Raw genomic sequence first — 24,453 nt, forward strand, 5'->3', positions numbered from 1 at the left:
ACAGTTTGCAGTTTTTTGCCTGAGCTTTTTTTTTTTCATCCATGATTTATCTCCCCCCTTAACTCAACCCTGGTGGGCTGAATCATGCTCTATTACTCACCGCTGATTTAATGCAGCGTTCCACTGTGATCTCGGTTATGAGCAGTAGGGGGAGCTCTTGGATTAGTAAGTAACTACAAAACCCCAAAGGAAGGGGTTCGACCTATGAAAATACAGAAAATGCCATTCCTATACCTATCAACGCTTACAAAGCCCACTTCATGTTGATGCTTTAGGTTAAAACTGGTAAGGACCAGGATCTTTGACTACCTCAAGTTATTTTAAATGGTCTAACAGCTGTGCAAAAAACTTGTTAATCACAACACCATTATCAAGGTTGTATCATGGCTAATTAGTTAAATTCTTATTTCACTGTGGGATTTACAGCTCCCAGCCAAGCACATAAGCTGTAGAAAGAGATCTGATACATTAGGAACAAGTGGATCAATGGTCAAGGCAAATTCCTGCCTTTTTTAAGATGAGCATGCATGAGGCAAGAGGTAAAAAAGCAATATTATGAGACTGGAAAAGAATTATCCACTTGTCTTTCTGTCTATTTGTCAGTATACAGGCTGCATTTCAGGTCTGTAGTTTGATGTAGGGTGCAGTGTGCACATGCGTACAAGCACATATTCATATAGTAATAATAATACTAGTAATGTATTTTATTTGTACTGCACATAAAACAAAAAGGAAGAAAATGATCGCTAAACAAAAGTTAACACGAAAAAGCCTTCCTGAAAAAAAAGTCTAAAAGTAGGCATGTCTTAAAAAAACGCACGTATTCTCTGCTTGTACACACACAGTCACACACACACACGTACACACACAAGCACACACACACACACACACATACACACACTTCAGCACTGTCTACACTTCCTCATGTAAACTAAACTCATTTCACATTATTTCATACAGTGTCGCTCTGCCACTTCGGAAGGGCTTCACTGCTCTCATTAGAGCTGCATGCTCATGTTTATTCATGCCATGAAAAATTACCCATGTGTGAGGAGTAAGCGTATCAGTAGTAGTAAGAAATTAATGACTGAACTAATGAAAGTCACATCCTTTATTTTTTTTATTATCCTCTGTGATACATTTATAAAACATGTGGGTAGTCGGTGTCTGACCAGCGCTAAATCAGCATTTCTCCAGTTTTATCCTCCCACAGAACCCCAGAGAACATCTACCTGGAGGGTCACACCAGACTGATTACTAACACCCATCATGCACCTCACCAGACGGGGGAGGCTTCACACTCATCAGGCCCCGGAGCATCGCTGTGCAGCCTCAAACATTACAGCTACTGTTATCACAGATTCTGATAATAATTATTATTCAAATAAGTTTAGCCGGAAGCACTTTGGAAAAGAGCAGCGGCCTAAAATAGACTTCTCAGGGTGTAAGGGGTGGGGTGGGGGGTGGGGGGTGGGGGGGGGTCTCTCACATTCTGCTGGAATCCAGAGGGAGAGAGAGGGGGAGAGAGAGAGAAAGAGAGAGGGAGGGAGAGAGAGAGAGAGAGAGAGAGAGTCAGGCAGTCAAGTCACCAAATGTTGATATAAATTCCACCAATAACTGTTTGAGAACATATTTTACAAGAAATACTGTGTTCTTTCCTGCCTAGTTTTAATGCTTCACCTGTGGTTCATTCATGATTCAACAGCAGGAAAAAAAAAAAAACCTGACCATTTCAGTCCATATATTTATAGCCTATATACGTATATACTGTATATATACACAATGACACATAATTGGAGAATCATTTGAGAAATAAAGTCTTTTTCATGCATTTTGCAGTTGTACTACAGTTGTACTGAGTTGGTTACATTAACAGATCTTATAGCAAAAAACAGCATTATTAGATAGCTAGATAGATAGATAGATAGATAGATCTTTACTGTCCGCTACATTACAGCAACAAAAATCCAACAAATCAGATATATACACATATAAGAGATAAAAGATAAAATTCAGATAAAATTCAATGCAATTCAATTCATAAATAGATAAAGTAAAAAGTAGGAAATAGAGAATAAATAATTAATAAATTTATGAATAAATAATTACCCCATTCAATTATCATAAGCATACCTGATGGATATTTTCCATCCATGAAGTATTAGATTTTTACAATAGGGATTTATTAGTAGGATGAAGGATACATTGTATGGGTGTAATCTATTTGTCACATAAATGTATTATACACACCATCTACTTGCAAATCTCAATTTATTATTTTTTTAATTGAGATTTGCAAGTAGATGGTGTGCGGGAGCCTCATAATACTGTATTTATGTTTTTTTTTCTCCCAGCATCCATGACTGAAATTGTCAGGTGTGCAAACTCTATTTTATTACCTAATCTAGCTGGCGAAAAGTCAGCGGTTGACTGTAAATCAGCTGATGCAGTGTTCAACATGTGACACCTGCCTGGAAGTGGTGGGGCAGTCTGCCCTCTCTGGTTCAGCCACAGAACAAGATAACAGGTCGGTGCCATTTCATTTCCCAGAGTCATGCCTGGGAGCCCAAATAGACACAATTAGCACTCTCTGTTGGCACCAGGTTGGCACCGTCATCCTCAGCACACACTCCTCACTGAGTGTTACAGCTCCTCGGGCCTCTGTCTGCCTGCCTGGGGCTGCACAGCCACTAGGGAGCGTGTTAATACTGCAGTCTCACTAACAGGAGAGGACAGTCGGAAAAACAGAACAAAAACATGTGTCTAACTTATGGTATGGCAATGAAAAAAGTGTATATTTGTTCACAGAGTCCAATATGGCATTTTGTAGGCATTTGATTCTAAGTTCTTGCTGTTGCCTCTATGGGAGGTGCAATATGTGTGTCAAAAAAGATAGATATAAATCAACACGCTTATTTCAATTCACAAATGCAGATTCAACAATTTAAATGTCCTTTTAGGCTCTGAAAATATATTGGCCTTAAAAATATTAAAATATATGTTTGTAAGTGTTGTAACTTTTGTGAAAAACCTCTTGAACTAACCCTTTTATTCACAAATATGGGTCTGTTTTTGTAAATGATGTTATATTTATTTATATGATGGTTTACAGAACACAAGTAAAAAATCATTTATTTGTGTTTCTGTTTTTTTGCATTCAACAATATTAATACATAGGCCTATTTGTGAATTGTAGTATTTATTTATCTTTTTCCATTTATATTTATATTCATTTTATTTTTGATTATTGATACAGGAATCCCTCCATGATGGCTTCATGTTTTCCCTGTTATAAAACTCCTGTATGTAATATGATCAAATGTTTATTATTTTAGTACAATGGCGTTTAAACTGCTTAATTCTCCTGGGAAACTTGGACTGATGAACATGTGTAATATGTTGTTATAATGTATGATAGTAGTGATCACTGATAGTGATTTACAAGCCAAGTCTCTCTTTGTTTCACCAAATTACAGAAAAATACAAGGCATGAGCTCCAGCCCACAGATGCTTGATGACTCTTTTCAATGTGACACATTTTATTGTGAGAACATCATGACTCTACTTGGAGCAATTGTTTTTTATTCACTTATTTGACTGGGAATAATTTCATTTCATTAGCCTCATTCATTCATTAGTCATTTTCAATTAGTCAATTAGGATTATCGTAAAAAGATGCATCTCTCAAATGAAATGCCATACTGAGTGGCTCTTGAATATAAATACACAGATGTATATTCCAGCATGTATACTCATTGTCGACACTCGCCTGCAAATAAAATAAAAGTAAAAGTAAAATTTGAGGACATTTGTAACCAAATAACATTATGAGTGCCAGCTTTTACTCTAAAAGGATTTCAGGGACGCTGACTTTCCAGAAGTGGCGGCTTATGTGAATAAGAACATTCACTTGCCTTTGAGTGTCTGTTGGTGAGTGTAGTGAGACGTCCTTGGTCGAGTCACAAATGGCCCACAGGGACTGCTTTACACTGCGGCAAGGGACGACCTTCATCTGTTCGAAGCTCCAAACATCACTAATGGAACACCTGGCCCAGAAATATATCCTGCATATACAGTTCAAACAACTCAATCACAGAAACGGGCAGCAGGAGAAACTTTCCATCTTCCATGTTTATTTGTGTTACATGAGCACCATGGTGCTGAATGATCAGATGGGATTCACTTGATCAATATCCTCATCCAAAAGTTAAAAGGGCCCTAATGTAGGAATTCAATTTTTCCTCTATTTATATACATCAATGATCAAAGATGTTTAGTGAAGGCATTGTTAAAATGTGATTTTGTTTGGCATTTTCAAGAATCCAGACTTTTTTTCACAGGCAGTTTGGGACTAACTCCAGTAAACAGACTTGGTCTTGGTTGGCTCCCCTCACTAAACTATTGCTAAAGTCTTTTCTAAGCAGGTTTGCAGCATTTGAACAGACAGAAAGCCTCCAGTCAGCAGGTTTACCTCATTTGAATTACAGCAGCTGGAACTGTGACTGTTCTGCCTGTGAGGATAAATACCCTTTTAACTAATCTACATTTATTTGCAAAATATCATGAAACACATTATTCTTATTCTGAGTCATAGTAAAGCCTATTTGAAAACAATAGGTTTTCAAAAACAATTATGAAAACTGAACAGTATGGCACCTTTAAAGCATTTGCTGTATGTTAGAAACATTCATGGATTCAAAGAGATTTAGAAAGCATTTAGAATTCAGGATTGCCTGAAGCCAGATTAAAAAAACACATTTAATATGCAGGTGTAGACAGTGTTCAGGAGTTGTTGTTTTTTTTACTTGTTATATAATTCGGTACTAGTAATGACACTATCAGCTTCATATAGCAGTAAATACTCTGAATCTGAGTGTTGGTGTTTCAGCCCCCTGCTGTGAAAACACCTGGCAACAGGGTAAGCAACCCTTTGCATATTATTTAGAATAGAGATAGCAAACTGGAAGGATGTACTAGAGCTGCAGTATCAATCTTCCAGGACCTTGGCCCCAGTGAAGTCAGTCAGTTGATTAATGGTGGTATCATCAGGCCATGGATGTCAGGAGAGTTGGCCCATGCATCACATCCTCTCCCTGGGCCGCCCCACAAGGCCATTACCCCCCCCCCCCCCACCCCCTCTCTGATGAAGAGGATATATTTACATTTATATTCTACTCTCAGTTTCCCTCCTTCTCTCACATGAACATGCTGAGTCGACACGCTTGAACTCAGCAGCATTAGATGTGAGGTCGATATCCACCATATATCAACACCCAGAGCCATTTGGTGGAACAGTGCAATTATTTTTAGTGGGCATCTGCCTCACATGATAGGACAAACAGTTGTGTCTGGTTGTGTTTGTACTCAGCCCACCTTTCAGTTTTTGGCTAAACCATTTTGATATTATGGCAGTGGGTGTAATCTGTAACTTTGTTCAGAAAGAGGATTACTCTCTCTCTCTCTCTCTCTCTCTCTCTCTCTCTCTCTTCAGAGAAAATGGGTTGCCAGTTATGTAACAAATGTGCTCATTCCTTAAAAAATGCCTGTTGTCTTTTGATTTGTAACATGTCATTTCATTATTCGTACACAGCTCAAATACAGTCACAGGGAACTTCAGTACAACATTATGTATAACAGTGGTAGTCCTACAACGGGATTAAATCCATTTTATGTGTCCATGTATTCAGTGTCATGCTTGAAGAGCGCTGTCACTTCAGGGATGTTTCACCATAGAAGGCAAAAGCTATTACTGAGACAAAGCAAGTGATAGAATGATGAGAAAGTTTTATCTAGCCTGAAAGAAACAAAGGGTCAACAGTCACAAATTGTGATATTTCCTTTTTTGGCTGTGTATCATTTCCTTGAGCTTTGGGGAATGAATGGATGAGGCAGACAGAACAAAAAAAAGCTTTTCCTTGATAAAACACTGCACAAATATCCATCTTAACAAGTCATTTAGTCTAATGTTGAGTTTTAAAACAGTTCTTAAAACAAGTAAAATTGTTTCTGAAGCAAATCAACTTGCTTCAATCCTTTTCTTGAATCAAGTGTAATTTTCTCAATATCAATGGAGTGATCTGCCATATTCTGCATTGTATCTGTGAGACAGCATTGGAAGCAATTGGAATTATGTCACCGCACTGGCAAATTTCTTCACTTGTTTTAAGAAAAAATAAGATTTTGTAACTGAATATGAGACTAAATAACATGTTAAGATAGATTTTTCCTTTTTCAGTGTAGTCTTTTATACAAGGCTGTTAAATGAAGTTACTTTCATCAGAACGGCTGAAAAGCCTCGGAGCGATTCGGGAATAAATAAAAGTTATTGTGTGTTAATATTTCACACTGGCTCACACTGTGCAAACTGTTCTGTCTGTGGTTTGGACAGCTGATGAAAAAGCATTACTCACAGTAACTGTCCAAATGAACTTTAGATAACAGAAATAGTCATAAGATACATATTCATGAGAACATCACAAATGCAAGAGGTCTGCAAAAGTGAAACACTGATGCAACAACTTAGCATATCTCCAGCACAATTTATGATCTTTTATTGTCTAGAAAATGTGAACATACTGTAATGGAGACAAAGCAAATATATAGAGTCAACTGCACTATATGAGTGGTTCCCAGTGTACTGCTGGTTTCTATCCCACCAGGTATCTAACTGCATTCACCTGGCATCCCAGGTCTAAATCCCTATTAGATGGTTAGAATGAAAACCAGCAGAACTCGAGGTGCTGAGGACCGGAGTTGGGAACCACTGCACTATATACAGTATCTGTTTGCTCTCAGCCTTCTTCTTAACCGTCTGTCTCCACTGTAATCTTGTTGATGCCCTCCTTCCTCATTAGAGCTAGAAAGAGCTGAGTCCTGGGGCGGGGGGTTGGGATGGGGGGGTCATGATGCTGTTAAATCCAGACAGATGCTGCATGGTTAATAATGCAAGCCAGATGTCAGCATTCAGATGGGTGGGAATCTGAAAACCAGCCAACCAGCCTTCAAGTCAGTTTCAACGTATGGTTCAACAAACTAAAATATGTTTGTACTTCTGCCACATCAGCACATCCACAAGGTTAGAAATACCACAGCATTGTTGGGGTCAGACTGAATATTTCCAAGATATTGCAAGAGAATTTCTCCTTCATATTATAAGGAAATATGGTTGTACACATGGCTGAAATCAGGAAAAGGTCAGCAACAATGATAAAGTCAAAAATCAATCTAATAAAGGAGAGTCAACATCAAATTAGAAAAGCATGGAGGATCGGTCTAATCCTGTGGTTTCTGATGGTAATGTCCATGCTGTAGTTTGCTGCAAATCAAATATCCCCTGGCATATGAAAGGCCCAATCTGGAACTGGTGAATAGCATCACTTGTATAAATGTATACTAGCTTTATTGATGTTTATTGTGATTGACATTCTTTTTTCTCTCTCAAATTTACTGACTGAGCTTTTGATACAGCGTCTGATAGTATGTCTCAAAATATGAGCTAAACATGTGTTAAATGATTTTGAAAGTCATCTGTAATCAGTTAATTAAAATAAACCTGTATTTGCTAGGCTTGGATGTAAGAATTGCAATATTATTGTTATCAGTTAGCAAGTTCTACCCTTCAAGAATCTATGTGTATACTGGAAATTGAGGCTTTATATACAGTATAAAAGGTTATTCCAGGCTGTGTTGCACAGCTCACAGAACAATAATACAGTAAAACAGTATGGAGGGACTACAAAAAGAACATAGTGTAGGCTACTGTGTGTGTAGCACTGTGTGCACAGGGAGTAGGTGGATAGGGGAGAAGAACAAATATTTTAAAATAAAGGATGTCCATTTCTGACAACATAAGCGTGCGCTGGGGGTTCTTTCTTGCTCTGCTTACTGCTGAATCAGATGCAATAAACATCTGTAATAAACAAACGTAAAAATAAACAAACGTAGAAGTGGAAATCCATGAAAGGGGTTAGAAAGAGGACAGTTAGGTATGTGTGTGTGTGTGTGTGTGTGTGTGTGTGTGTGTGTGTGTGTGTGCGTGTGTGTGAGCGCGCATGCAGCTTTGTGGCAACGGTGGCAGAAACGGGATGAAATCATAATAATGACCCTGCATGATGTTTAGAAACCATAAGCCCCTGTTTCTCAGAAAATGTCCACACGCTACAAAGTGGGGGGGGGCATGATTAATAGAGTCAACAGCAAGAGAAGAGGAGCCTTTTAAATCCCTTAAACCTCACCACAAGGCTGTTCCCCCAGCAGAAGATTATTGGAGACAGACACAGGCTTTATTTAACACTACGAAACAAATCTGTTTAATTTACAGTAGCGCTCTTCCCTTCCATGATCCTGAGATCATGGAAGCCGGAGCTTTTCTCCTGAACTGATTGTGGGTGTTTTGGTCGCAGTATTGCAGGATGTCCTCGGATTGTTTCTGGATAGCTATTACCATGACACGCATTTCGGGCATTTGTCGTATCTGATGATAACAGGATTGAAGTAGCATTGTTCCTCTCTGAGTGAGTCACCCATTGCCGCTGAAAGCTGAAGTAAATCTGTATTTACTGATTTCTGTGACATCAGTGGAAAAATCCCCCAAGTACTGTCTGACCACCCAGAAACGAATCAAATCATTGTACATGTGGGGACAAATGATATTCACAAAGCGCAGTCGGACCTGCTGAAGCTGGATTTCATTGAACTTTTTAACAGACTTGGCAAACTAGAGATTCAACCCTTTATCAGTGGGCCATTACCAACAGCTGACAGAGGAATCAATAAGTTTAGCAGGCTACTTGGATTGAATACATGGCTGTCCAAAACCTGCAATTTAAAAGGACTGAACTTCATTGATAGCTTTAACCTGTTCTGGGGGCGTAGAGACCTTTTCAGAGCAGATGGCCGCCATCTAAACGGGTCCGGAGTGAAACTACTAACGGACAATCTCCTCTACTCCCTTCATCACCCATCTGCCCCCCTCCCGGATGCACTCAACTCTGACACACTTCAGTCCCAACTTCAACAGCAACCCATAGATGACCAGTCACTCTCACCGCAGCCCCAGTCCCACCCTCAGCTTGGAGCTCTCTGTTCCTCCAGATCACCCTCCCCCTACCCCTCCCTCTCCCCCTCCCTCTCCCCTGCCTCCCCTCTGTTAGGATTCACAGATAAGATGGAAGAACTGTTAAAAAAAATTGTTAAAAAACGCTACATCAATGATAATACTGCTGCAGCTTTTATGAACGCCATATCTATGTCACAAATGCCCACTGCGCATTGTATTAATGACCTTGTTGAAAATTTTAATTGTCAAACTAGGAATGCCATTGATGACATTGCACCAGTTAAGGTGAAAATCTCTGGTAAGCAAAAAGCACCCTGGAGAAGTGCTATGTCTGTAAAACAACGGAAAAGAGAATGTCGAAAATGGCTGAACGTAAATGGCGAAAAACAAAACTCCAACTACAACATAGAATTGAGAAATGCCAGACAATCCTTTTTTGCCAAGATCATTAGTGAAAATACAAACAATGCACGTACACTTTTTACTACTGTTGATAGACTGATAAATCCCCCAGCATCAATTGCCCCAGAGCTTCTTTCTACTGCTAAATGTAATGAATTTTCCGCCTTTTTCAGTGATAGGATTGTGAGTATCAGACAAACCATCAGTGCTTCCATGTCTAACAGGAAGGTGCCTCCATTTCCTTCACGCATAAATAATGTAAGTAATATGGCAAATTTTACTGCTATTGGCTACTCAACACTTGAGAACACTAAGCTTAAGTCGTCCACCTGCTGCCTTGACCCTCTGCCCACAAGCTTTTTTAAAAATGTCTTTAGCTGTTTGGCGAATGAGCTATTGCAAATTGTTAACAGCTCTGGTCTGGTGGTCTGGTGTTTTCCCAAATGCTTTGAAAACTGCTGTTACTAAGCCTCTGTTAAAGAAGAGTTGCCTGGATGCCTCTGTGATAAGTAATTACAGACCTATTTCCAATCTCCCTTTTACTAGTAAGATCCTGGAAAAAATTGTCTTCAACCAGTTTAACAACTATTTAATTTCAAATGCTCACTTTGACCATTTCCAATCAGGATTTAGACCTCGTCATAGTACTGAGACAGCCCTTATTAGAGCTGTGAATGATCTTCGTATGAACACAGATTCAGGCAAGCTTTCTATCCTTGTACTTCTGGATCTTAGTGCTGCATTTGAGACTGTTGATCACACAATATTATTAGATAGACTAGAAAATTGGGTTGGACTCTCTGGCCCAGCCTTAAATTGGTTCAAGACCTACCTGCAAGGGAGGAACTACTTTGTGTCTATCGGTGACTATGTCTCTGAAAGGGTCAGTATGACATGGAGTTCCACAGGGCTCAATCCTTGGCCCTCTTTTATTCAACCTCTACATGCTTCCACTAGGACATATCATACAGAAAAATAGCATTCATTACCACAATTATGCAGATGACACTCGGCTCTATATATCTCTTTCTTCAAGTGACTTTGGTCCTGTAGATTCTCTGATTCAGTGTATTGAGGAAATTAATGACTGGATGTGCCAAAACTTTCTTCAGCTAAATAAAGACAAAACGGAGGTAATTATCTCTGGCACTAAGGAAAAGAGGCAGACAATCAGGGCTCACCTTGACTCCCTGTCTCTCAAGAGTAAAGACCAAGCTAGGAATCTTGATTATGGATGCTGATCTCAATTTTAACAACCATATCAATACCATTACAAGATCAGCTTTTTATCACCTTAAAATTTAGCCAAAGTAAGGGGTCTTATGTCAAAAAAAGCTGATACATGCATTCATTACCAGCAGGTTAGACTACTGCAATGGTCTTTTCTCCGGTCTCCCCAAAAAAACTTTGGGGCGGTTACAGCTCATTCAGAATGCTGCTGCCAGAGTTCTGACTAAGACTAAGAAAACAGAACACATGACACCAGTTCTTAGATCACTGCATTGGCTTCCAGTGTGCCATACAATTGATTTTAAAATTCTGCTGCTTGTCTATAAAGCGCTAAATGGCTTAGCTCCAAAATACATTTCTGACCTGCTCTTAGGATATGAGCCACCCAGACCTCTGAGGTCATCTGGGACCGGTCTGTTAGTTGTTCCCAGGGTGAAAACTAAATCAGGTGAAGCTGCTTTTAGTAATTATGCTCCAAATTACTGGAATAAACTTCCAGAAGAACTGAGATGTGCTCCCATTGTCTGCTCTTCTAAAAGTCGGCTCAAAACATTCCTTTTCTCTGTGGCCTTCCGCTACAGTAAATCATCTGTATGTAGATGTAACAGGTGTTATTATCTTTATTTATTTCTTTTATTTCTTTTATGTGTGTTTTACTTAATAAAGTTTGCCTTGCCTTGCCTTGCCTTAATCAGCGGGAACAGTTAAAAAGAGTGTAACAAAAGGCACTGGCATTAAATTACATTCTCGCCATGCAACTCATGCAGCTGTCAAGGATTTCTTTTGCTTGCATGTCCTCTTGGTCCTTTATAATGACAAGACCCAGTAGGTAAACACTATTGCCATAACACACTGAATGAGTGAGACTAACTGGCTTACATAACCTCTTGCCTCCCCTTACTTGCCACCACACACACACACACACACACACACACACACACACACACACACACTACATGCTCCTCTCACTACTTTGCAGAGGAAGCAGTGTTGCCTTTATCTATTGCAGTATTTCTCCTCCAGTGTGACTGCTCAGGATGATTCAGGCTCTGCATCTTTTTTCTTCTGGGAGGAAAATTTACATACATGTACATTGATACAAGAAGTGTCAAGGGCTAGTGTGTGTGTGTTTGGGGGGGTGATTTGCATAAGAAACAATTGAAATTATTTCACTTTTTTTTTTACATATTTTGAAAACTTATCACACTGGTCACACAATCACATGTGAAGAAAACGGCATCTAAGCATTTCATGGAGACTTTCTCAGATATATGATTGCCTTAAAGCAGAGTTCCACTTTCAGCCTTCATAGACTTTATTGCTTTATTGCTGTTTGTAAAGGTGAATATTCACTACTCTCTCTTCCATAGCCAGAAATTCAAAGTGAGAGCTTGTCCAGTTGCTTAATCTGTCATGTTGTGCAGATGTAAAGGTCTACTGAGGATCAATTGGAGAATGGTAAAGTAATAAAAATGGGAACATAGCAGTTTTTAGATAAGGGTAAAGGTAGATAAGGGTATATTTTCTGGTTCAGAACACATATCGCTATTATAATATATTTGGATGTAAAAATCTCAAAACAAGCAACATGAACCCACAGTTGAAGCAGCTCCAGAAATTACATTTGATATTATAAATTAGAGTCTATGTAGTTTAAAGATTTGGCCTGTTTGTAGGAATAATGTGTGATTTCTGAAACTGAATTGTATACCAGAAGAGGCGTGCTGTGCCACAAAGTGAGCTTGTTCACCTCTGACGTTCATTCAAAGGCAGTATCACAGTACCTGCTCACTGAGCGTCCAGTTCTGGGAAGAAGATGGGCACATGGGACAGCACCTGAGGGCGGCCCGGGCCTGAATAATAGATATATCTCCAGCAGCTCACTAACTCACTCACTCACTCCCTCATCATACACTGCCACGGGCATCAGCAGCCATTATATAACAACTGCAAAGGCCAGTTCCAGCTTAACACAGGGCCGGGTGTGTGTGTCGGTGCGGCCCCGGAGCTGGTTGCTACAGGATGGGCTTTTTGGGCCGACTCCCTCCTGACTCCTCCAAGTGTTTCTGCACCTCGGGGGGGGGGGGCGGGAATTGAATGAACCACGGGACAACGGGATAGAACTGAGGAAAAAGGGTAGATTAGATCAGGGGAAAGTTTGCAATCTGTTTCCAAAATCCTCTTATTCATATTGGAGTCACTCCAGTGCGTTCGTGCATGCGGCCTGTGTCTTATGTAATCAGGGCCAGTCAGGTTTTGTTTTGGTTGGCGCTGTGAAGGCCAGAGTTCAAGGCAGTGAGAAAAAGCGATGCTGGGGGGGATGACCTAATCTCAGTATCTGATAATAGCTGCTGCCTAAACAGCTAATGATGGGAATTGAGAAGGTGTGCTTGAGCGCTTTGAGAATGATGAGTAATTTTAGAAGCAGCAGAGAGCATTGATGCGCCTGCTAATCGAAGAGCTGTACACTCAATTACCAGCAAACAGACAGACAAGCTGTCTGGCACGCACACAAAGCGGATCACACGTGTAGGGACACACACACAAACACACACACACAAATTGAGAATTGATTCCCCTCAGCTGGCTGCGTCTTCACCTCCATAGTCAAGGAACCTCCTCACTGTGCTCCATTATTCACGGCCCAGGACTGAATAAATAAAGGCACACAGTAAACACCCCTGATCCAGTGATGCAATGGGACACTCGCCTCAGAAAAGCCGAAGGACATTCTGTCCAACTCCGCTTCTTTTACCGACCCTCCCTTCTCCTTCCCTCACCAATCTCCTCTTTCAGCCCTGTATCTCCTCTCCTCCTTTCCTCTCCTCCCTTCCTTCCTCCTCTGTGACCTGCCCCCTTTTGCTGCACCATTAGAGACCCCCCGCCCGCCCTCCTCTTCTCCCCCGTGATCCAGCCAGTTGCTTGATACGTTGGGCTGCAGAGTGTGAGGTCATTTCATCAGCATTTCATGGGAAGCGGCCGCTGATTTATGTCTCAGGCTTCTTAATTCGCTCTGGGTAATAAACCCAGAGTTATAAGGTGCTGCGGCCGTTCCTTCATGTATCGAGCCTCTCGATTTCACTCTCTTCCTGTATCATATGGCGGAAACATAACAGTGTAATGTTTCCATATTTAGCTCTCTGCGTTCTTTGGAGAAAATGATCTGATATTGAGTTAGATTTAATTGACTTAGAAAGTACATTGAGAAAAGGTACATTATGCAGCTGTACTGAACCAGTAACTGTTTAACATACATCCTCCATTATTGTAGCAGTGTATTATTGTAGTGCATTGTTATTGATTTGAATTGTTCTGCTTCTTGTATATAAAATGAGAGAAATTGTTGGTGGAATAAATAGAGCAACTAACTAAACTATTGCATCTGTCTATAATCACCTGATAGCAAAAGAGACTGAGAAATGCATCCTGCTGTTTACTTCCTCACATCTTTTCCCCCTCATCCTTTCCCCTCTAAAACACTCCGCTCCAAAACGCAGGTGCAATTCTGTTTCTCCCCTGGAGCACAAGCACTGCCGTTTGACTGGAGAGCTGTAAACAAGACCTCTTCATCCAGGCTTGATGTGCCACTAGTGGAATCAGACTCGGTGTTGAGAGCCGGAAAGAGAGTTTTTTTTTTTTTTTTTTTTAAAAGGCCAGCACTTAGTAAACAAGCCCTGCAGGTCGGCTTTTTAACCTGTCCACTCTGGCATGTGGATGGCCTCTTAGCAAAGATAACGAGAGGGACTCCGGGTCGCACACAGTCCCAGTCATCTGTGCGGGAGGGGAGCTCCTCTGCCAAGTAATGGGCTCTGTGTTGGCTGCTGCTGCCTTGCTGCCTGCTGGACCTTTCTGACACGCTCCCAAAATGGCTCCACAGCAGAGTTACAGGAGTCAAAATCTGAACATGGGCAGAAAAAACAGAGGGGTTGAAGTGAAGACTATAGGCTAAAATTATTGCTGTAAGTAGGCTACTAACCAACAGTAAGCAAATTCTTATCACGTTAAACAGGCAGGATTAAATTAAGGTTTCTGACGCAGGCAGGAAACCAAACCTCTACAAATACGCTTGTAGATCCTTCTCTAGTTTCAGAGCTATTCAGGCATAAAGCTTCAATTCCTCACATTTCTAACAAAATGGAAGCTCCTGCAATGTTTTATTTCTGTTCTTAAAATGGAAGTGTAATTACAGCAGATTTATTTGAAATATGTGGAGGCTGTTACCAAGCGGGAATACCCTAAAAAGTCCATGTGACATTATAGATAGCATCTTGTGCACGTTAGGTGCTCTGGAAGAATGGCGGTTGTGAATCTAAAACGGGGAGGCAATGTGTGAGTCACAGACTATTTAGAGCCTTTCCCTTTGCCTTCTGCAGTGGACCTCGTCTTATTGGCAGGGTGCAGGAGCAAGGCTCTTATTCCCAAAGACAGAGGATTATCATTGTTTTTCCACACAGTTAATTAGCAGAGAATCATCTGTTTCCTTTGGGAACAGCCACAGGCAGCTTGAATCAACTCCTTTATCTTTGCCTTAAGGACCGGATTAACAGGTATTAGTGATATAGACTGGGAAATGCCCTGTCTTCCAATAACTCTCTCTACTGCTCGCTCTCTCTCGTTCTTTCTCCTTCTCTCTCTATCTTCAGATTATTAACCCATCATAATCATATGATTTGTTTTGCCCATCTCTGCAGTACACTTGATGAGTGGATTTAACATTTCCCAGAGACAGCTTTAAATAGATCCGTAACAGGTCCTCGGCTTGACAGTTTCACCTGACAAAGGTAATTATGCACAGTTATTACAGCAAAGCTTGTAATTGCATTAGCGACAGGTTTGATTAGAGAGTGAAAACAATTTGTGCCATGCCTCCTGATTACATCCATTGTTATTATTCCACTGCCACAGTGTGGGCTGACACCTGCAGGGGTTCGTCCATGATTTAGAGTAGTGGTCTTGGCACACATGGCCAAAGCACAGCCTGTTGCTAAGCGATAGAAGAATGAGACGTGCTAAGATTACAAACAGCAACGATTGTACGGAAGCATCTGCCGCCGGCGCGGGCCCTTCCCCACGATGAGCATGTTGTGTGAACTTGTTCCATCCCTACAGATGTTGGATATACAGGTGATCAAACACAAATCTGAATGTGTTGCCATGGAAACCGGGAGCATTCCAGACACAGGCTCTACAAAGACCATTGTTAAATGCTTTGCCCTTGGGCCCGGACCGCTGCTGCATCTGCACGACTCAGATTTGTTGGATTCAGAGGAAACTGATATCGCAAGAAGGGCAACTTGACCCCTGATGAGCTAAACACCTCACTTAGCTATTGTTACGTAGCTCAGCCCTGCTACTGTATAAATAAACACTACTTGTCTTATTTATTTAGAACTAATACATTATTAACAGTGTCTTCAGTGCAATCTATCCCCAATGTTTACCTGGATGACCTAACATCAGCCCATTAATCCCTTCAGGTGAGAGAATAAAGCATAAATTCATCCAGCTGCATTTGTATCATGCTCATGCTCATGCATTTGTATTTACAAACCATGCAATCACACTATAAACCAACATTGTTCCAACTGTGGTGAGAATCTGAGACCAACCAAAGAGTAACCAAAAGTATGGCCAAAATTAAAGCTTTAAGTTTCATGTGAACAGAAGGTTGTGGACCCAGCTGGAGGTCTGCTGTGTGCAGCCAGCATGGGGTCTAGTTGCATCCAGCTGTGTGTGTTGTGTAAACCACTCAGCTCCGAGACAAGAGTATATGTTTACCATGCCTGCAGAGAGGCCAGGTGGTGCATAGAAAAGAGCCTATGTAAACATCAGATCATTTACATAGGTGCGATCAGGCTTCATAAATGAAGCGACGACACAGAAATCCTCATAGAAATGGAATGGAGTTAATGGCTTTCAAGATGCTCGGTCTGTTGTAATTCCATATGTTATCATTCGGGGAAATATGATCAGGTCATCTGAGGCTAAGGAATGGCTTTCTGTCTGCAAAGTGCTGCTTAGAGGCATAGCCACTTTAGGCAGAGTAACGCCAGGCCTTAAAATCCCTCTGAACAATGCTGCCACCACTCAATGATTAATAAGTGGGGGAATCCTGCTTGCCTTGGCAGACGGCTTTGCAGAGAAAGAGAGACATTCCTACCCGTAAATATTTAAATGTATGCTGATGCATTATGGAATAGGAAGGTCCATTAATTTGCTAACAGGTGTTTGTTTGTCAATGCCTGTGTTCATGGGGAGGCAGTGATTCTCTAGATGTGAAGTGTTTTTTTTTTTCGATTTTCCGCACTAGAAACCCAATCTGAGCAGGTACGTGGAGAACAAGTGAAGGCAAGGCCACCACAGAGCCGCCGCCGAGCCAAAACAGTCAACGAAAGGCCGCGGGCCGTTGCCAGGCAACACTATCCCTATCACAGCAGGAAGTGGAGTCGAACAGAACATTAATCACTTTGAGCTCCATCTCACAAGTCACTGCGAGCGTATACAATGCTGTGGTCAGACAGACTACAGGTTTCACATCGCATTGAGTCACATCGGTCCGAACACAAAAGCGCACGTCTCTTCTTGCATCGACACATTTCACTCACAGGCCCGGCGAGAAAGTCATGTTTCCAAGAGGCATGTTTCCAAGACGATTGGATCACATCTCTGAGAATGAATGTCATACTAGTCATGTTTTTATCTTCTTTACTCCATTGCTCAACTCAAGTCTGAGACACGAACATGTGAGTAAATTTACAGTCTGTGCAAGAACAGTGCAGAGGCTCTTCTATTTTATAAGTGGGACCAATGGAATAAGCCCTGTAAAGAGTTGAACTTGTTTCAAAGTGACAATTAATTTGGCATCGACCCACACTGCAGCAAATCATCTGCCTTTGTATTCCAATCTAGTATCCACTCCTTCATAGTTCAATCTGCTTCAGTTCTTATTAGTGGCGAGTTGTGTCTGCAGTGGTTTCTCTCTCCCTGACAGCTTTTTGTTTCACCTGCCAAAACACATTTTCTCAAAGCAACTCCAACATAATTTCTGTAAATATGTCTACACTCCCCCACCCTTGTCTTTCTCGCACAGATGGTGCCCATGCAGCTCTGCGGCAAGAGCAAACACACTGAACTGAATTTATTGTCTGCTTAAGGCGTGAAATCTGTGTGAGATTCAAGAGCAGTAAGTCACAGAAGGTCGCTCTCCCGGTCATAACTCTTCTCCTGGTCAATTGGGTTTGACCTGGTCATGAGGCCTTGGGATCCCTGTGACGTGTGTGGTGGAAATACACAGGCGATAAAGAGGAGGGGACACTGACATGATGGCGTTGTGATCCAAGATGATCCCCAATGCCAGTGGCTGCCTGATACCAAATTATCACCTGTCAACACTATAATGTCTCCAGTGCTTTCCACAAGGAAGATGCCCATCACTAATCTTCACCGAATGTATTAAATTATTTCATACGGTATCCCGAGTAGGAGGACACTTTGGTGTAGCTGCCCATTGGCAAGGCACAAGCTCTCACAGCTTTGCCAAGGCCATTCTTGCTGCAGCAGCTCTGTGAATTGAGAAAAAACCCTAAAATCCCAAAAAGCAGCATGTGGGTGGATTCGCTTGAGTAAAAAATGACAAGGTTTCCCCTACTCAGGGTAGCCGCTCATAAACAGACCTAATCAACGACATAAACAGAGTCTGCACTGTAAGCAAGTTTGGCTGAGGAATCATTGTTGGGAAGCCTGTCTGTCTACCTGCAGCAGTGTGGAGAGGTGGGCAATGTTTAAAAGTCAAAGGCATACACAACATGATGCACCGCTGTGAATATTAAGCTGCAAATCCCCTCAAAGGTTACCTGGGCTAATCAACAACTAAACACCCACAGAGATAAAAAGAATATTATGGTGGGTTCATGTTTCTGCACCGTTAATAGAAAGTTTCTTGAATCCCTGAATGCGGTTGCAACTTTGCTGCCACCAAGCGCAGAGAGCTGAGACACTTTGATGTGTGCAGACACTACAGAGTCCTTAAAAACAGAAACATTTAGGATATACAGTAACTTTTTTTGTAACATAAAGTGTTGTGAAACCTGATGTAGCATTTTGTTTGACCAAAACAATCAAGCATTTTGAAACACTCTTCAGAGATTCAGAACTCATAGAAGAGTGATGATGCTCTTCTTTATTATCGAGTGCAAAATGTGGCATTACCTCATATGTGTTAATCATGTAGGCAGCTTGTTGTGCAGTGTTCAATTACAGGTACAGGACCCCATGGCAATCTTGTGATATTGAGAGCAAATAAGAAGTGGCAACTGCAGGTGAACCACCAATTTATCTGACTACAAATCTACAGAGCTGATTGCTCATTCTAGGCATTCATAAATCAACAAAAGATAGCCCACTTTATGAATGGGAACCTACATATATGGTGAGAAAATACAAAATAGCGGCAGTAGTAAGAACATGCAGTGGTAGCCAACATATTCAGTTGTCAGATGGTACAGTGAGGATAGACTGGAAAGAGAAGAGAAAAATGTTGGCCACATTCAACATGCAGGTGCAGCCTATGGCCTATTTTACCAGGCATGCATACTAGCACATTCAACCACCTGGGCACTTTGTCACACCTTAGCAAAATCTTACATAAACATGGCATTAATCCAAAAAAGTGAGACTGTTCAAACAATAACACCACCGTCGTCATGTGCCATTATAAATCAGAGGTTTGGTTGGATATGATACTACAAAACAAACCTTGTCTTTTCATCAGATGAAAAGGAAATAGTTTCCCATACAAACACTCCATACACTGCAGTGCTACGACCAGGATTCAAGTTTAACAATCTGGCAAAGTGTTTTAGGAAGCATGAATGATACAGCTGTATTGTTATAACACTTTCAATCAACAAACAACTTGTCAATCATGGGTGAAAGGGCATTACGAGCTGCATCGATTTGACCAATGACATTGCCAAATCCATTAGGGGAGCCTAATAATCATAATAATAGAACAAGATGTAAATAATTCAGATGCAAAGCAACAACAAAACACTCAGGTAATTGGAGAATGCTTATCATACTTGGTAAACTATATCAATAACCTTCATGACTCAAGACATCGTTTCTGCTTTGCATCATTTTAATTCCCTGGCCGCTCCGCGCTGAGCTCATTTCATTCAGAAGCTCCCAGTCTTTCAGCAGCGCGCGCCTCTCGTCTCCGCTCCGCATCTTCCAGAGAGAAGACGGCGCCTTCTGAGCAGCGCGCGGCTCTGCTGAAAACTCACGTCAGCCACGGTCGGCTCACTGCAGCAGCAGCAGCAGCAGCAGCAGCAGCACTGCACGAAGACTGTAGCAAGAGAAGCCACAGGGAGTCTTTCCGGCTAGAGACTGCCCCTGCTTAATTATCTCCATGGCTGCTGATGAGACTCGTCAGGAGTCGGTCCTGCTCAAAATGCGCCGATTCTCTGCAGAAGACGGATGCAAGGCCGCGTGTGTATAATATACTCGAGCTACGGTACCTGAATTAATTCATTAATTACAACCCAGTCTAATAGGTCAGTGGCAGTAGTTAAAAAGACGTGTGTTGTCTGATCTTTACGTAATCTTTTTTTGCGTAATTTTGCACCGGGTATTGGACGCCGCGTGGACCAGGATTATTTGGCTCCCTCCCTCCCTGCATCCGTTGTTGTCCTTACAGCAGACACACAGACTCACTGAAGGGACTGCTGCAAAACTGTAAACAGACGAGGAGCTATTTTAATGAAATCGGAGATTGCTGCATCCAGACTGAAGGTAGGTGGCTCTCCCCGTTGCCTTCTCCATCACCCAGCTCACATTTTCATGGAGTGATCATTTGTTTTCGAAGAGAATGGTGCAATGCAACATTTACATCGCTCCTCCAGAAATGGACAAGAACATCACAGACTGGCACACGTAAACTGTTGCATGATTAAACGTTTTATTTATTTATTTATTTTTCATTTTTTTCAATGTCTTTGTTCTATCGGTTGTAATGTGTGTTTGTGTATATATATATATATATATATGTGTGTGTGTGTGTGTGTGTGTGTGTGTGTGTGTGCGTGCGTGCGTGCGTGTGCGTGATAGAGAGATAGAGAGAGAAAGAGAGAAGTTGGGAGAGAGAGAGAGAAGTGGGGAGAAAAAGAAAGTCAATACATGTCCTGTAGGAGTGTGAATGCACATGAGTTAGCGTGTGTAGGGGATGCGTGTGTTTGTATTTTTGTTTGGAAGACACGCATAGTGTAAAGTAGGGGAAGTTTGTTTGTGTATATGCGAGTGAGTGTGAGCAAGGGAGAAAGAGAGAGACAGAGAGAGAGAGAGATTGCATGTCTTGGAATATAGATAATCTGTGTGTGTGTGTGTGTGTGTGTGTGTGTGTGTGTGTGTGTGCGCGCGCATGTGTGTCCAAGGCATGATATTAACTTGTATCCAATAGCAATGTTTATTCATCACCCATGTTTTCTCTTTCTTTACAGCCTCCAATTAGCAATGCCTGGGAATCCTCCAGCTGCTGTTCCATGCTGTTTTCTGAGAACAGGATCGTAGTGAACTCCTCTTGAAATTAGATCAACTGCTAGCATGTTGCAGCCTCCCAGCAGAACAGGTGATAGCCTGTTGGAAACATTACCTCACCTGAGTAACCGTCTGAGATGGGCCCTCTTCCTCACGCTCTGCACGGCGCTCCTCTGGCTCCCGGGGGCGGCAGCATCGACCCTAAACTGCCACAAGACCTGCATCTGCGCCTCAAACATCGTGAGCTGCTCCAAGATGAATTTGACCACAGTTCCTACGGGCCTACCGCTCTACACTGCTGTGCTGGATCTCAGCTATAATGAGATAGCACGACTGCGAGCGGAGTGGACCCCGGTCAAGCTGCTGAAGCTCCATAACCTCCTGCTCAGCCACAACGGTCTCAACTTCCTCTCCTCGGAGGCTTTCGTATACGTCAAGCACCTGCGGTACTTGGACTTGTCCTCCAACAACTTGCGGCAGCTGGATGAGTTCATCTTTGAGCCTCTGGTCAACCTGGAGGTCCTCTTGCTCTACAATAACCACATTTCCCAGATTGACCGCTCAGCCTTTGTAGGCATGAGCAACCTTCAGAAGCTCTACCTTAGCCAGAACCAAATCTCCCGCTTCCCCCTGGAGCTGGTCAAGGACAAGTCCCGCCTGGAGAAACTCACTCTTCTGGATGTCTCCTCCAACAAGATCAAGATCTTACCTCTCGATGAGCTCCAGGTGCTGCCTGCCTGGATTAAAAATGGCCTCTACTTCCACAGCAACCCTCTGCTGTGTGACTGTGATCTCTACAGCCTCCTAGCTCACTGGCACATCCGAAAGCTCAACTCCGCCCTGGACTTTAAGGATGACTACAAATGTGTTTTGCCTGGCCCCCAAAAAACACAAGTAGGTGTTTTTGAACTCAACAGTGAGTTTCTGAACTGCAGCACATTCAAGGAGGCAGATGAAGAGGCTTTTCTGGAGCAGACACTCATCCTTGGCTGTGACACTAAACATAGGGCCATGTCAAAGACCTGGGTGATGCCCAGCAACGTGGTGGTGACGCCTGGAGGCAACCACACAGCCAAGGTCTTGCCAGATGGGAGTCTCCAGATCAGTCCGGTGAGGTCCGAGGACTCTGGGACCTACACTTGCTTTGCGGTGAGCGCAGCCGTCAACGAGACGCTCTATGTGGTGTTGAAGGTCCACAACTACACCATGAATGGGAGTGGGGAGAACCTGAACACAGCTTACACCACGTTGGTGGGCTGCCTGGCCAGCGTGGTGCTGGTACTCATCTACCTTTACCTGACGCCGTGCCGTTGCTTCTGCTGCCCCAACAAGGATAAGGCCCAGGGCGAGGACAGCATCCACTCCTCCATGCTCAGCGTGACGCCCACCCACGAGGACCCGGCGCTCAAGGCCGAGCTGAACAGGCACGTGGCGTTCATAGACTCCAAGGACCTGCAGGGCCAGAATGGCAAGCTGAACCGCAACGGGGACGAGGATGACGACGACCTGGACGAGGAGGCCGGCACGCTGGGGAAGGGAAGGAGGAAGAAGTCAGTAGCAGAGTCCATCAGCTCCGTCTTCTCAGACACCCCCATGGTGGTCTGAGGCGGGACGGGCAAAACAGATGGACATCACATGACTGGATGTATATGGTGCAATGTGAGCCATATTCTAGTAAACCTTAACTGTGACTGGGACTTTGAGGGAGAGAACAGAGGAAGAACGTTCGTCTGTAGTTGCTGACAAGTGGAAATAAGGGTCTCAAAGGGAGTAATAAATGAACTGTGTTGTTGTCGACAAGGACAATAAACAGGACTTTTCCAGCATTTTAATCTGTAGCACTTAAATATTCATACTGTGAAAGAATGGCAGTGTACATGGACAGTGGAAACTAGTCTTATGAAAGTAAAAAGTAGAGGCTGTGTTGTTGGATATCAGTACTCAGGAAGTGATACATTAGATTGCTAAAGTGGGGGGAAATATGATACAATGCACAGTTAGATTGAAATTAGATCCGAAAAAGAAAATAGTTCACACATACAGTATATTCAAACCATGAGCATGAGCCTTGCTGACTCATAATTATATTTATTACTAGGACTAGACTAGATTGAGTCTTATGTAAACATTAGAGCATAAGTATATTTACCCCTCCTCTACCAACACATGGACAGAGTTAGATAGACAGACCGGGTTATAAGTATTCGTCATTATCCTTGAGTCATCCATGGAGAAGCAGCATGCCATAAACTAACATTATATGAGATCCCAGACTAAGAAGACCTGTGTGAGTGGGATAAAGGAAATGTGGATCTTTCTCAACAGGATATTTAGTCATTTACATTGAGATAATGGTAGCACAAACACTATATTAAAAGACCATCACCGGTCATTTTCATCCTACTTCATAGCTAATACTTATTCAGAGTTGCACTCAGTTAGATATAGTTCATCAGATAGCTCCTTGTACTTACTTGTATTCATATTGTCTGTCTTTAATGATAGGAGAGCTCTATTTTTTTCCTTTGCTATGTTAAGGGATCAATTTACATAGATGTATGGTATTAAATTGCTAACCAACGCAAGGCATTAGGATTGTTTATAATGAATTATTGATCAAAATAGTTGACTCTTAGTTATTGCACATCTACAGAATAACTCAAAAGACACTTTTGAAGCCTTACACAGAATAAGAAACATGGAATGCGTCCAGTAGATACACAGTAGTTGCAGGGAAGTATTTTGTTTTGAATGATTGTCAACATATTGTCTGGACTCTGTGTACAGTGTGTACAGACAGGTAACATTTTCCTCACAAGGAGGAATAGGCTTCTGTTTGTTACAAGTCCACTGAGGTGCCACACACTGCAGAGCTTGACTCCTCCTCTTGGCCAACACATAGCATTTGTTTTTCTTCATCATATTACCAGGAAGTTAAATATCAAGCCAATGCTAAAGGCTCCCAGATTTATTTTTCTTCCTGTGTGTAAATTGTGCTCCTTACACTAATGCCTGATGTATTTTAATGTACATTGTTCACAAAAAGCATAAGTCTTGGTGTATTCATAAATCATACGCTGTGTAGTAGATTTAAGTATTTGATCTTCTTGCATTTTGCTCAAATGAATAATTCCTGATATAACATTGATTTAAGATATAGCCATCTTGCCCTGTGGTAGGTAGAATGCGATATACATTTTACCAGCAGGTAAACATAGACTTTGCCATAT

At 42.0% G+C, this 24,453-nt stretch overlaps 1 protein-coding gene across 1 annotated transcript; it reads left to right on the plus strand.

Moving 5' to 3' along the window:
* The first annotated feature begins 21,289 nt into the window (after positions 1-21,289).
* amigo1 (adhesion molecule with Ig-like domain 1) lies at positions 21,290-22,975 on the plus strand. Its single transcript, XM_071903260.2, has one exon. It carries the CDS (start codon positions 21,290-21,292, stop codon positions 22,826-22,828), a length of 1,539 nt encoding a protein of 512 aa, XP_071759361.1. The 3' UTR covers positions 22,829-22,975.
* The last annotated feature ends 1,478 nt before the right edge of the window (positions 22,976-24,453 follow it).

The sequence above is a fragment of the Centroberyx gerrardi genome, chromosome 14 (genome assembly GCF_048128805.1).
Source record: "Centroberyx gerrardi isolate f3 chromosome 14, fCenGer3.hap1.cur.20231027, whole genome shotgun sequence".
Lineage (NCBI taxonomy): Eukaryota > Metazoa > Chordata > Actinopteri > Beryciformes > Berycidae > Centroberyx > Centroberyx gerrardi.

Coding starts and splice junctions, on each gene's coding strand:
- amigo1 (XM_071903260.2), top strand. CDS start 21,290: ATGTTGCAGCCTCCCAGCAGAACAGGTGATAGCCTGTTGGAAACATTA.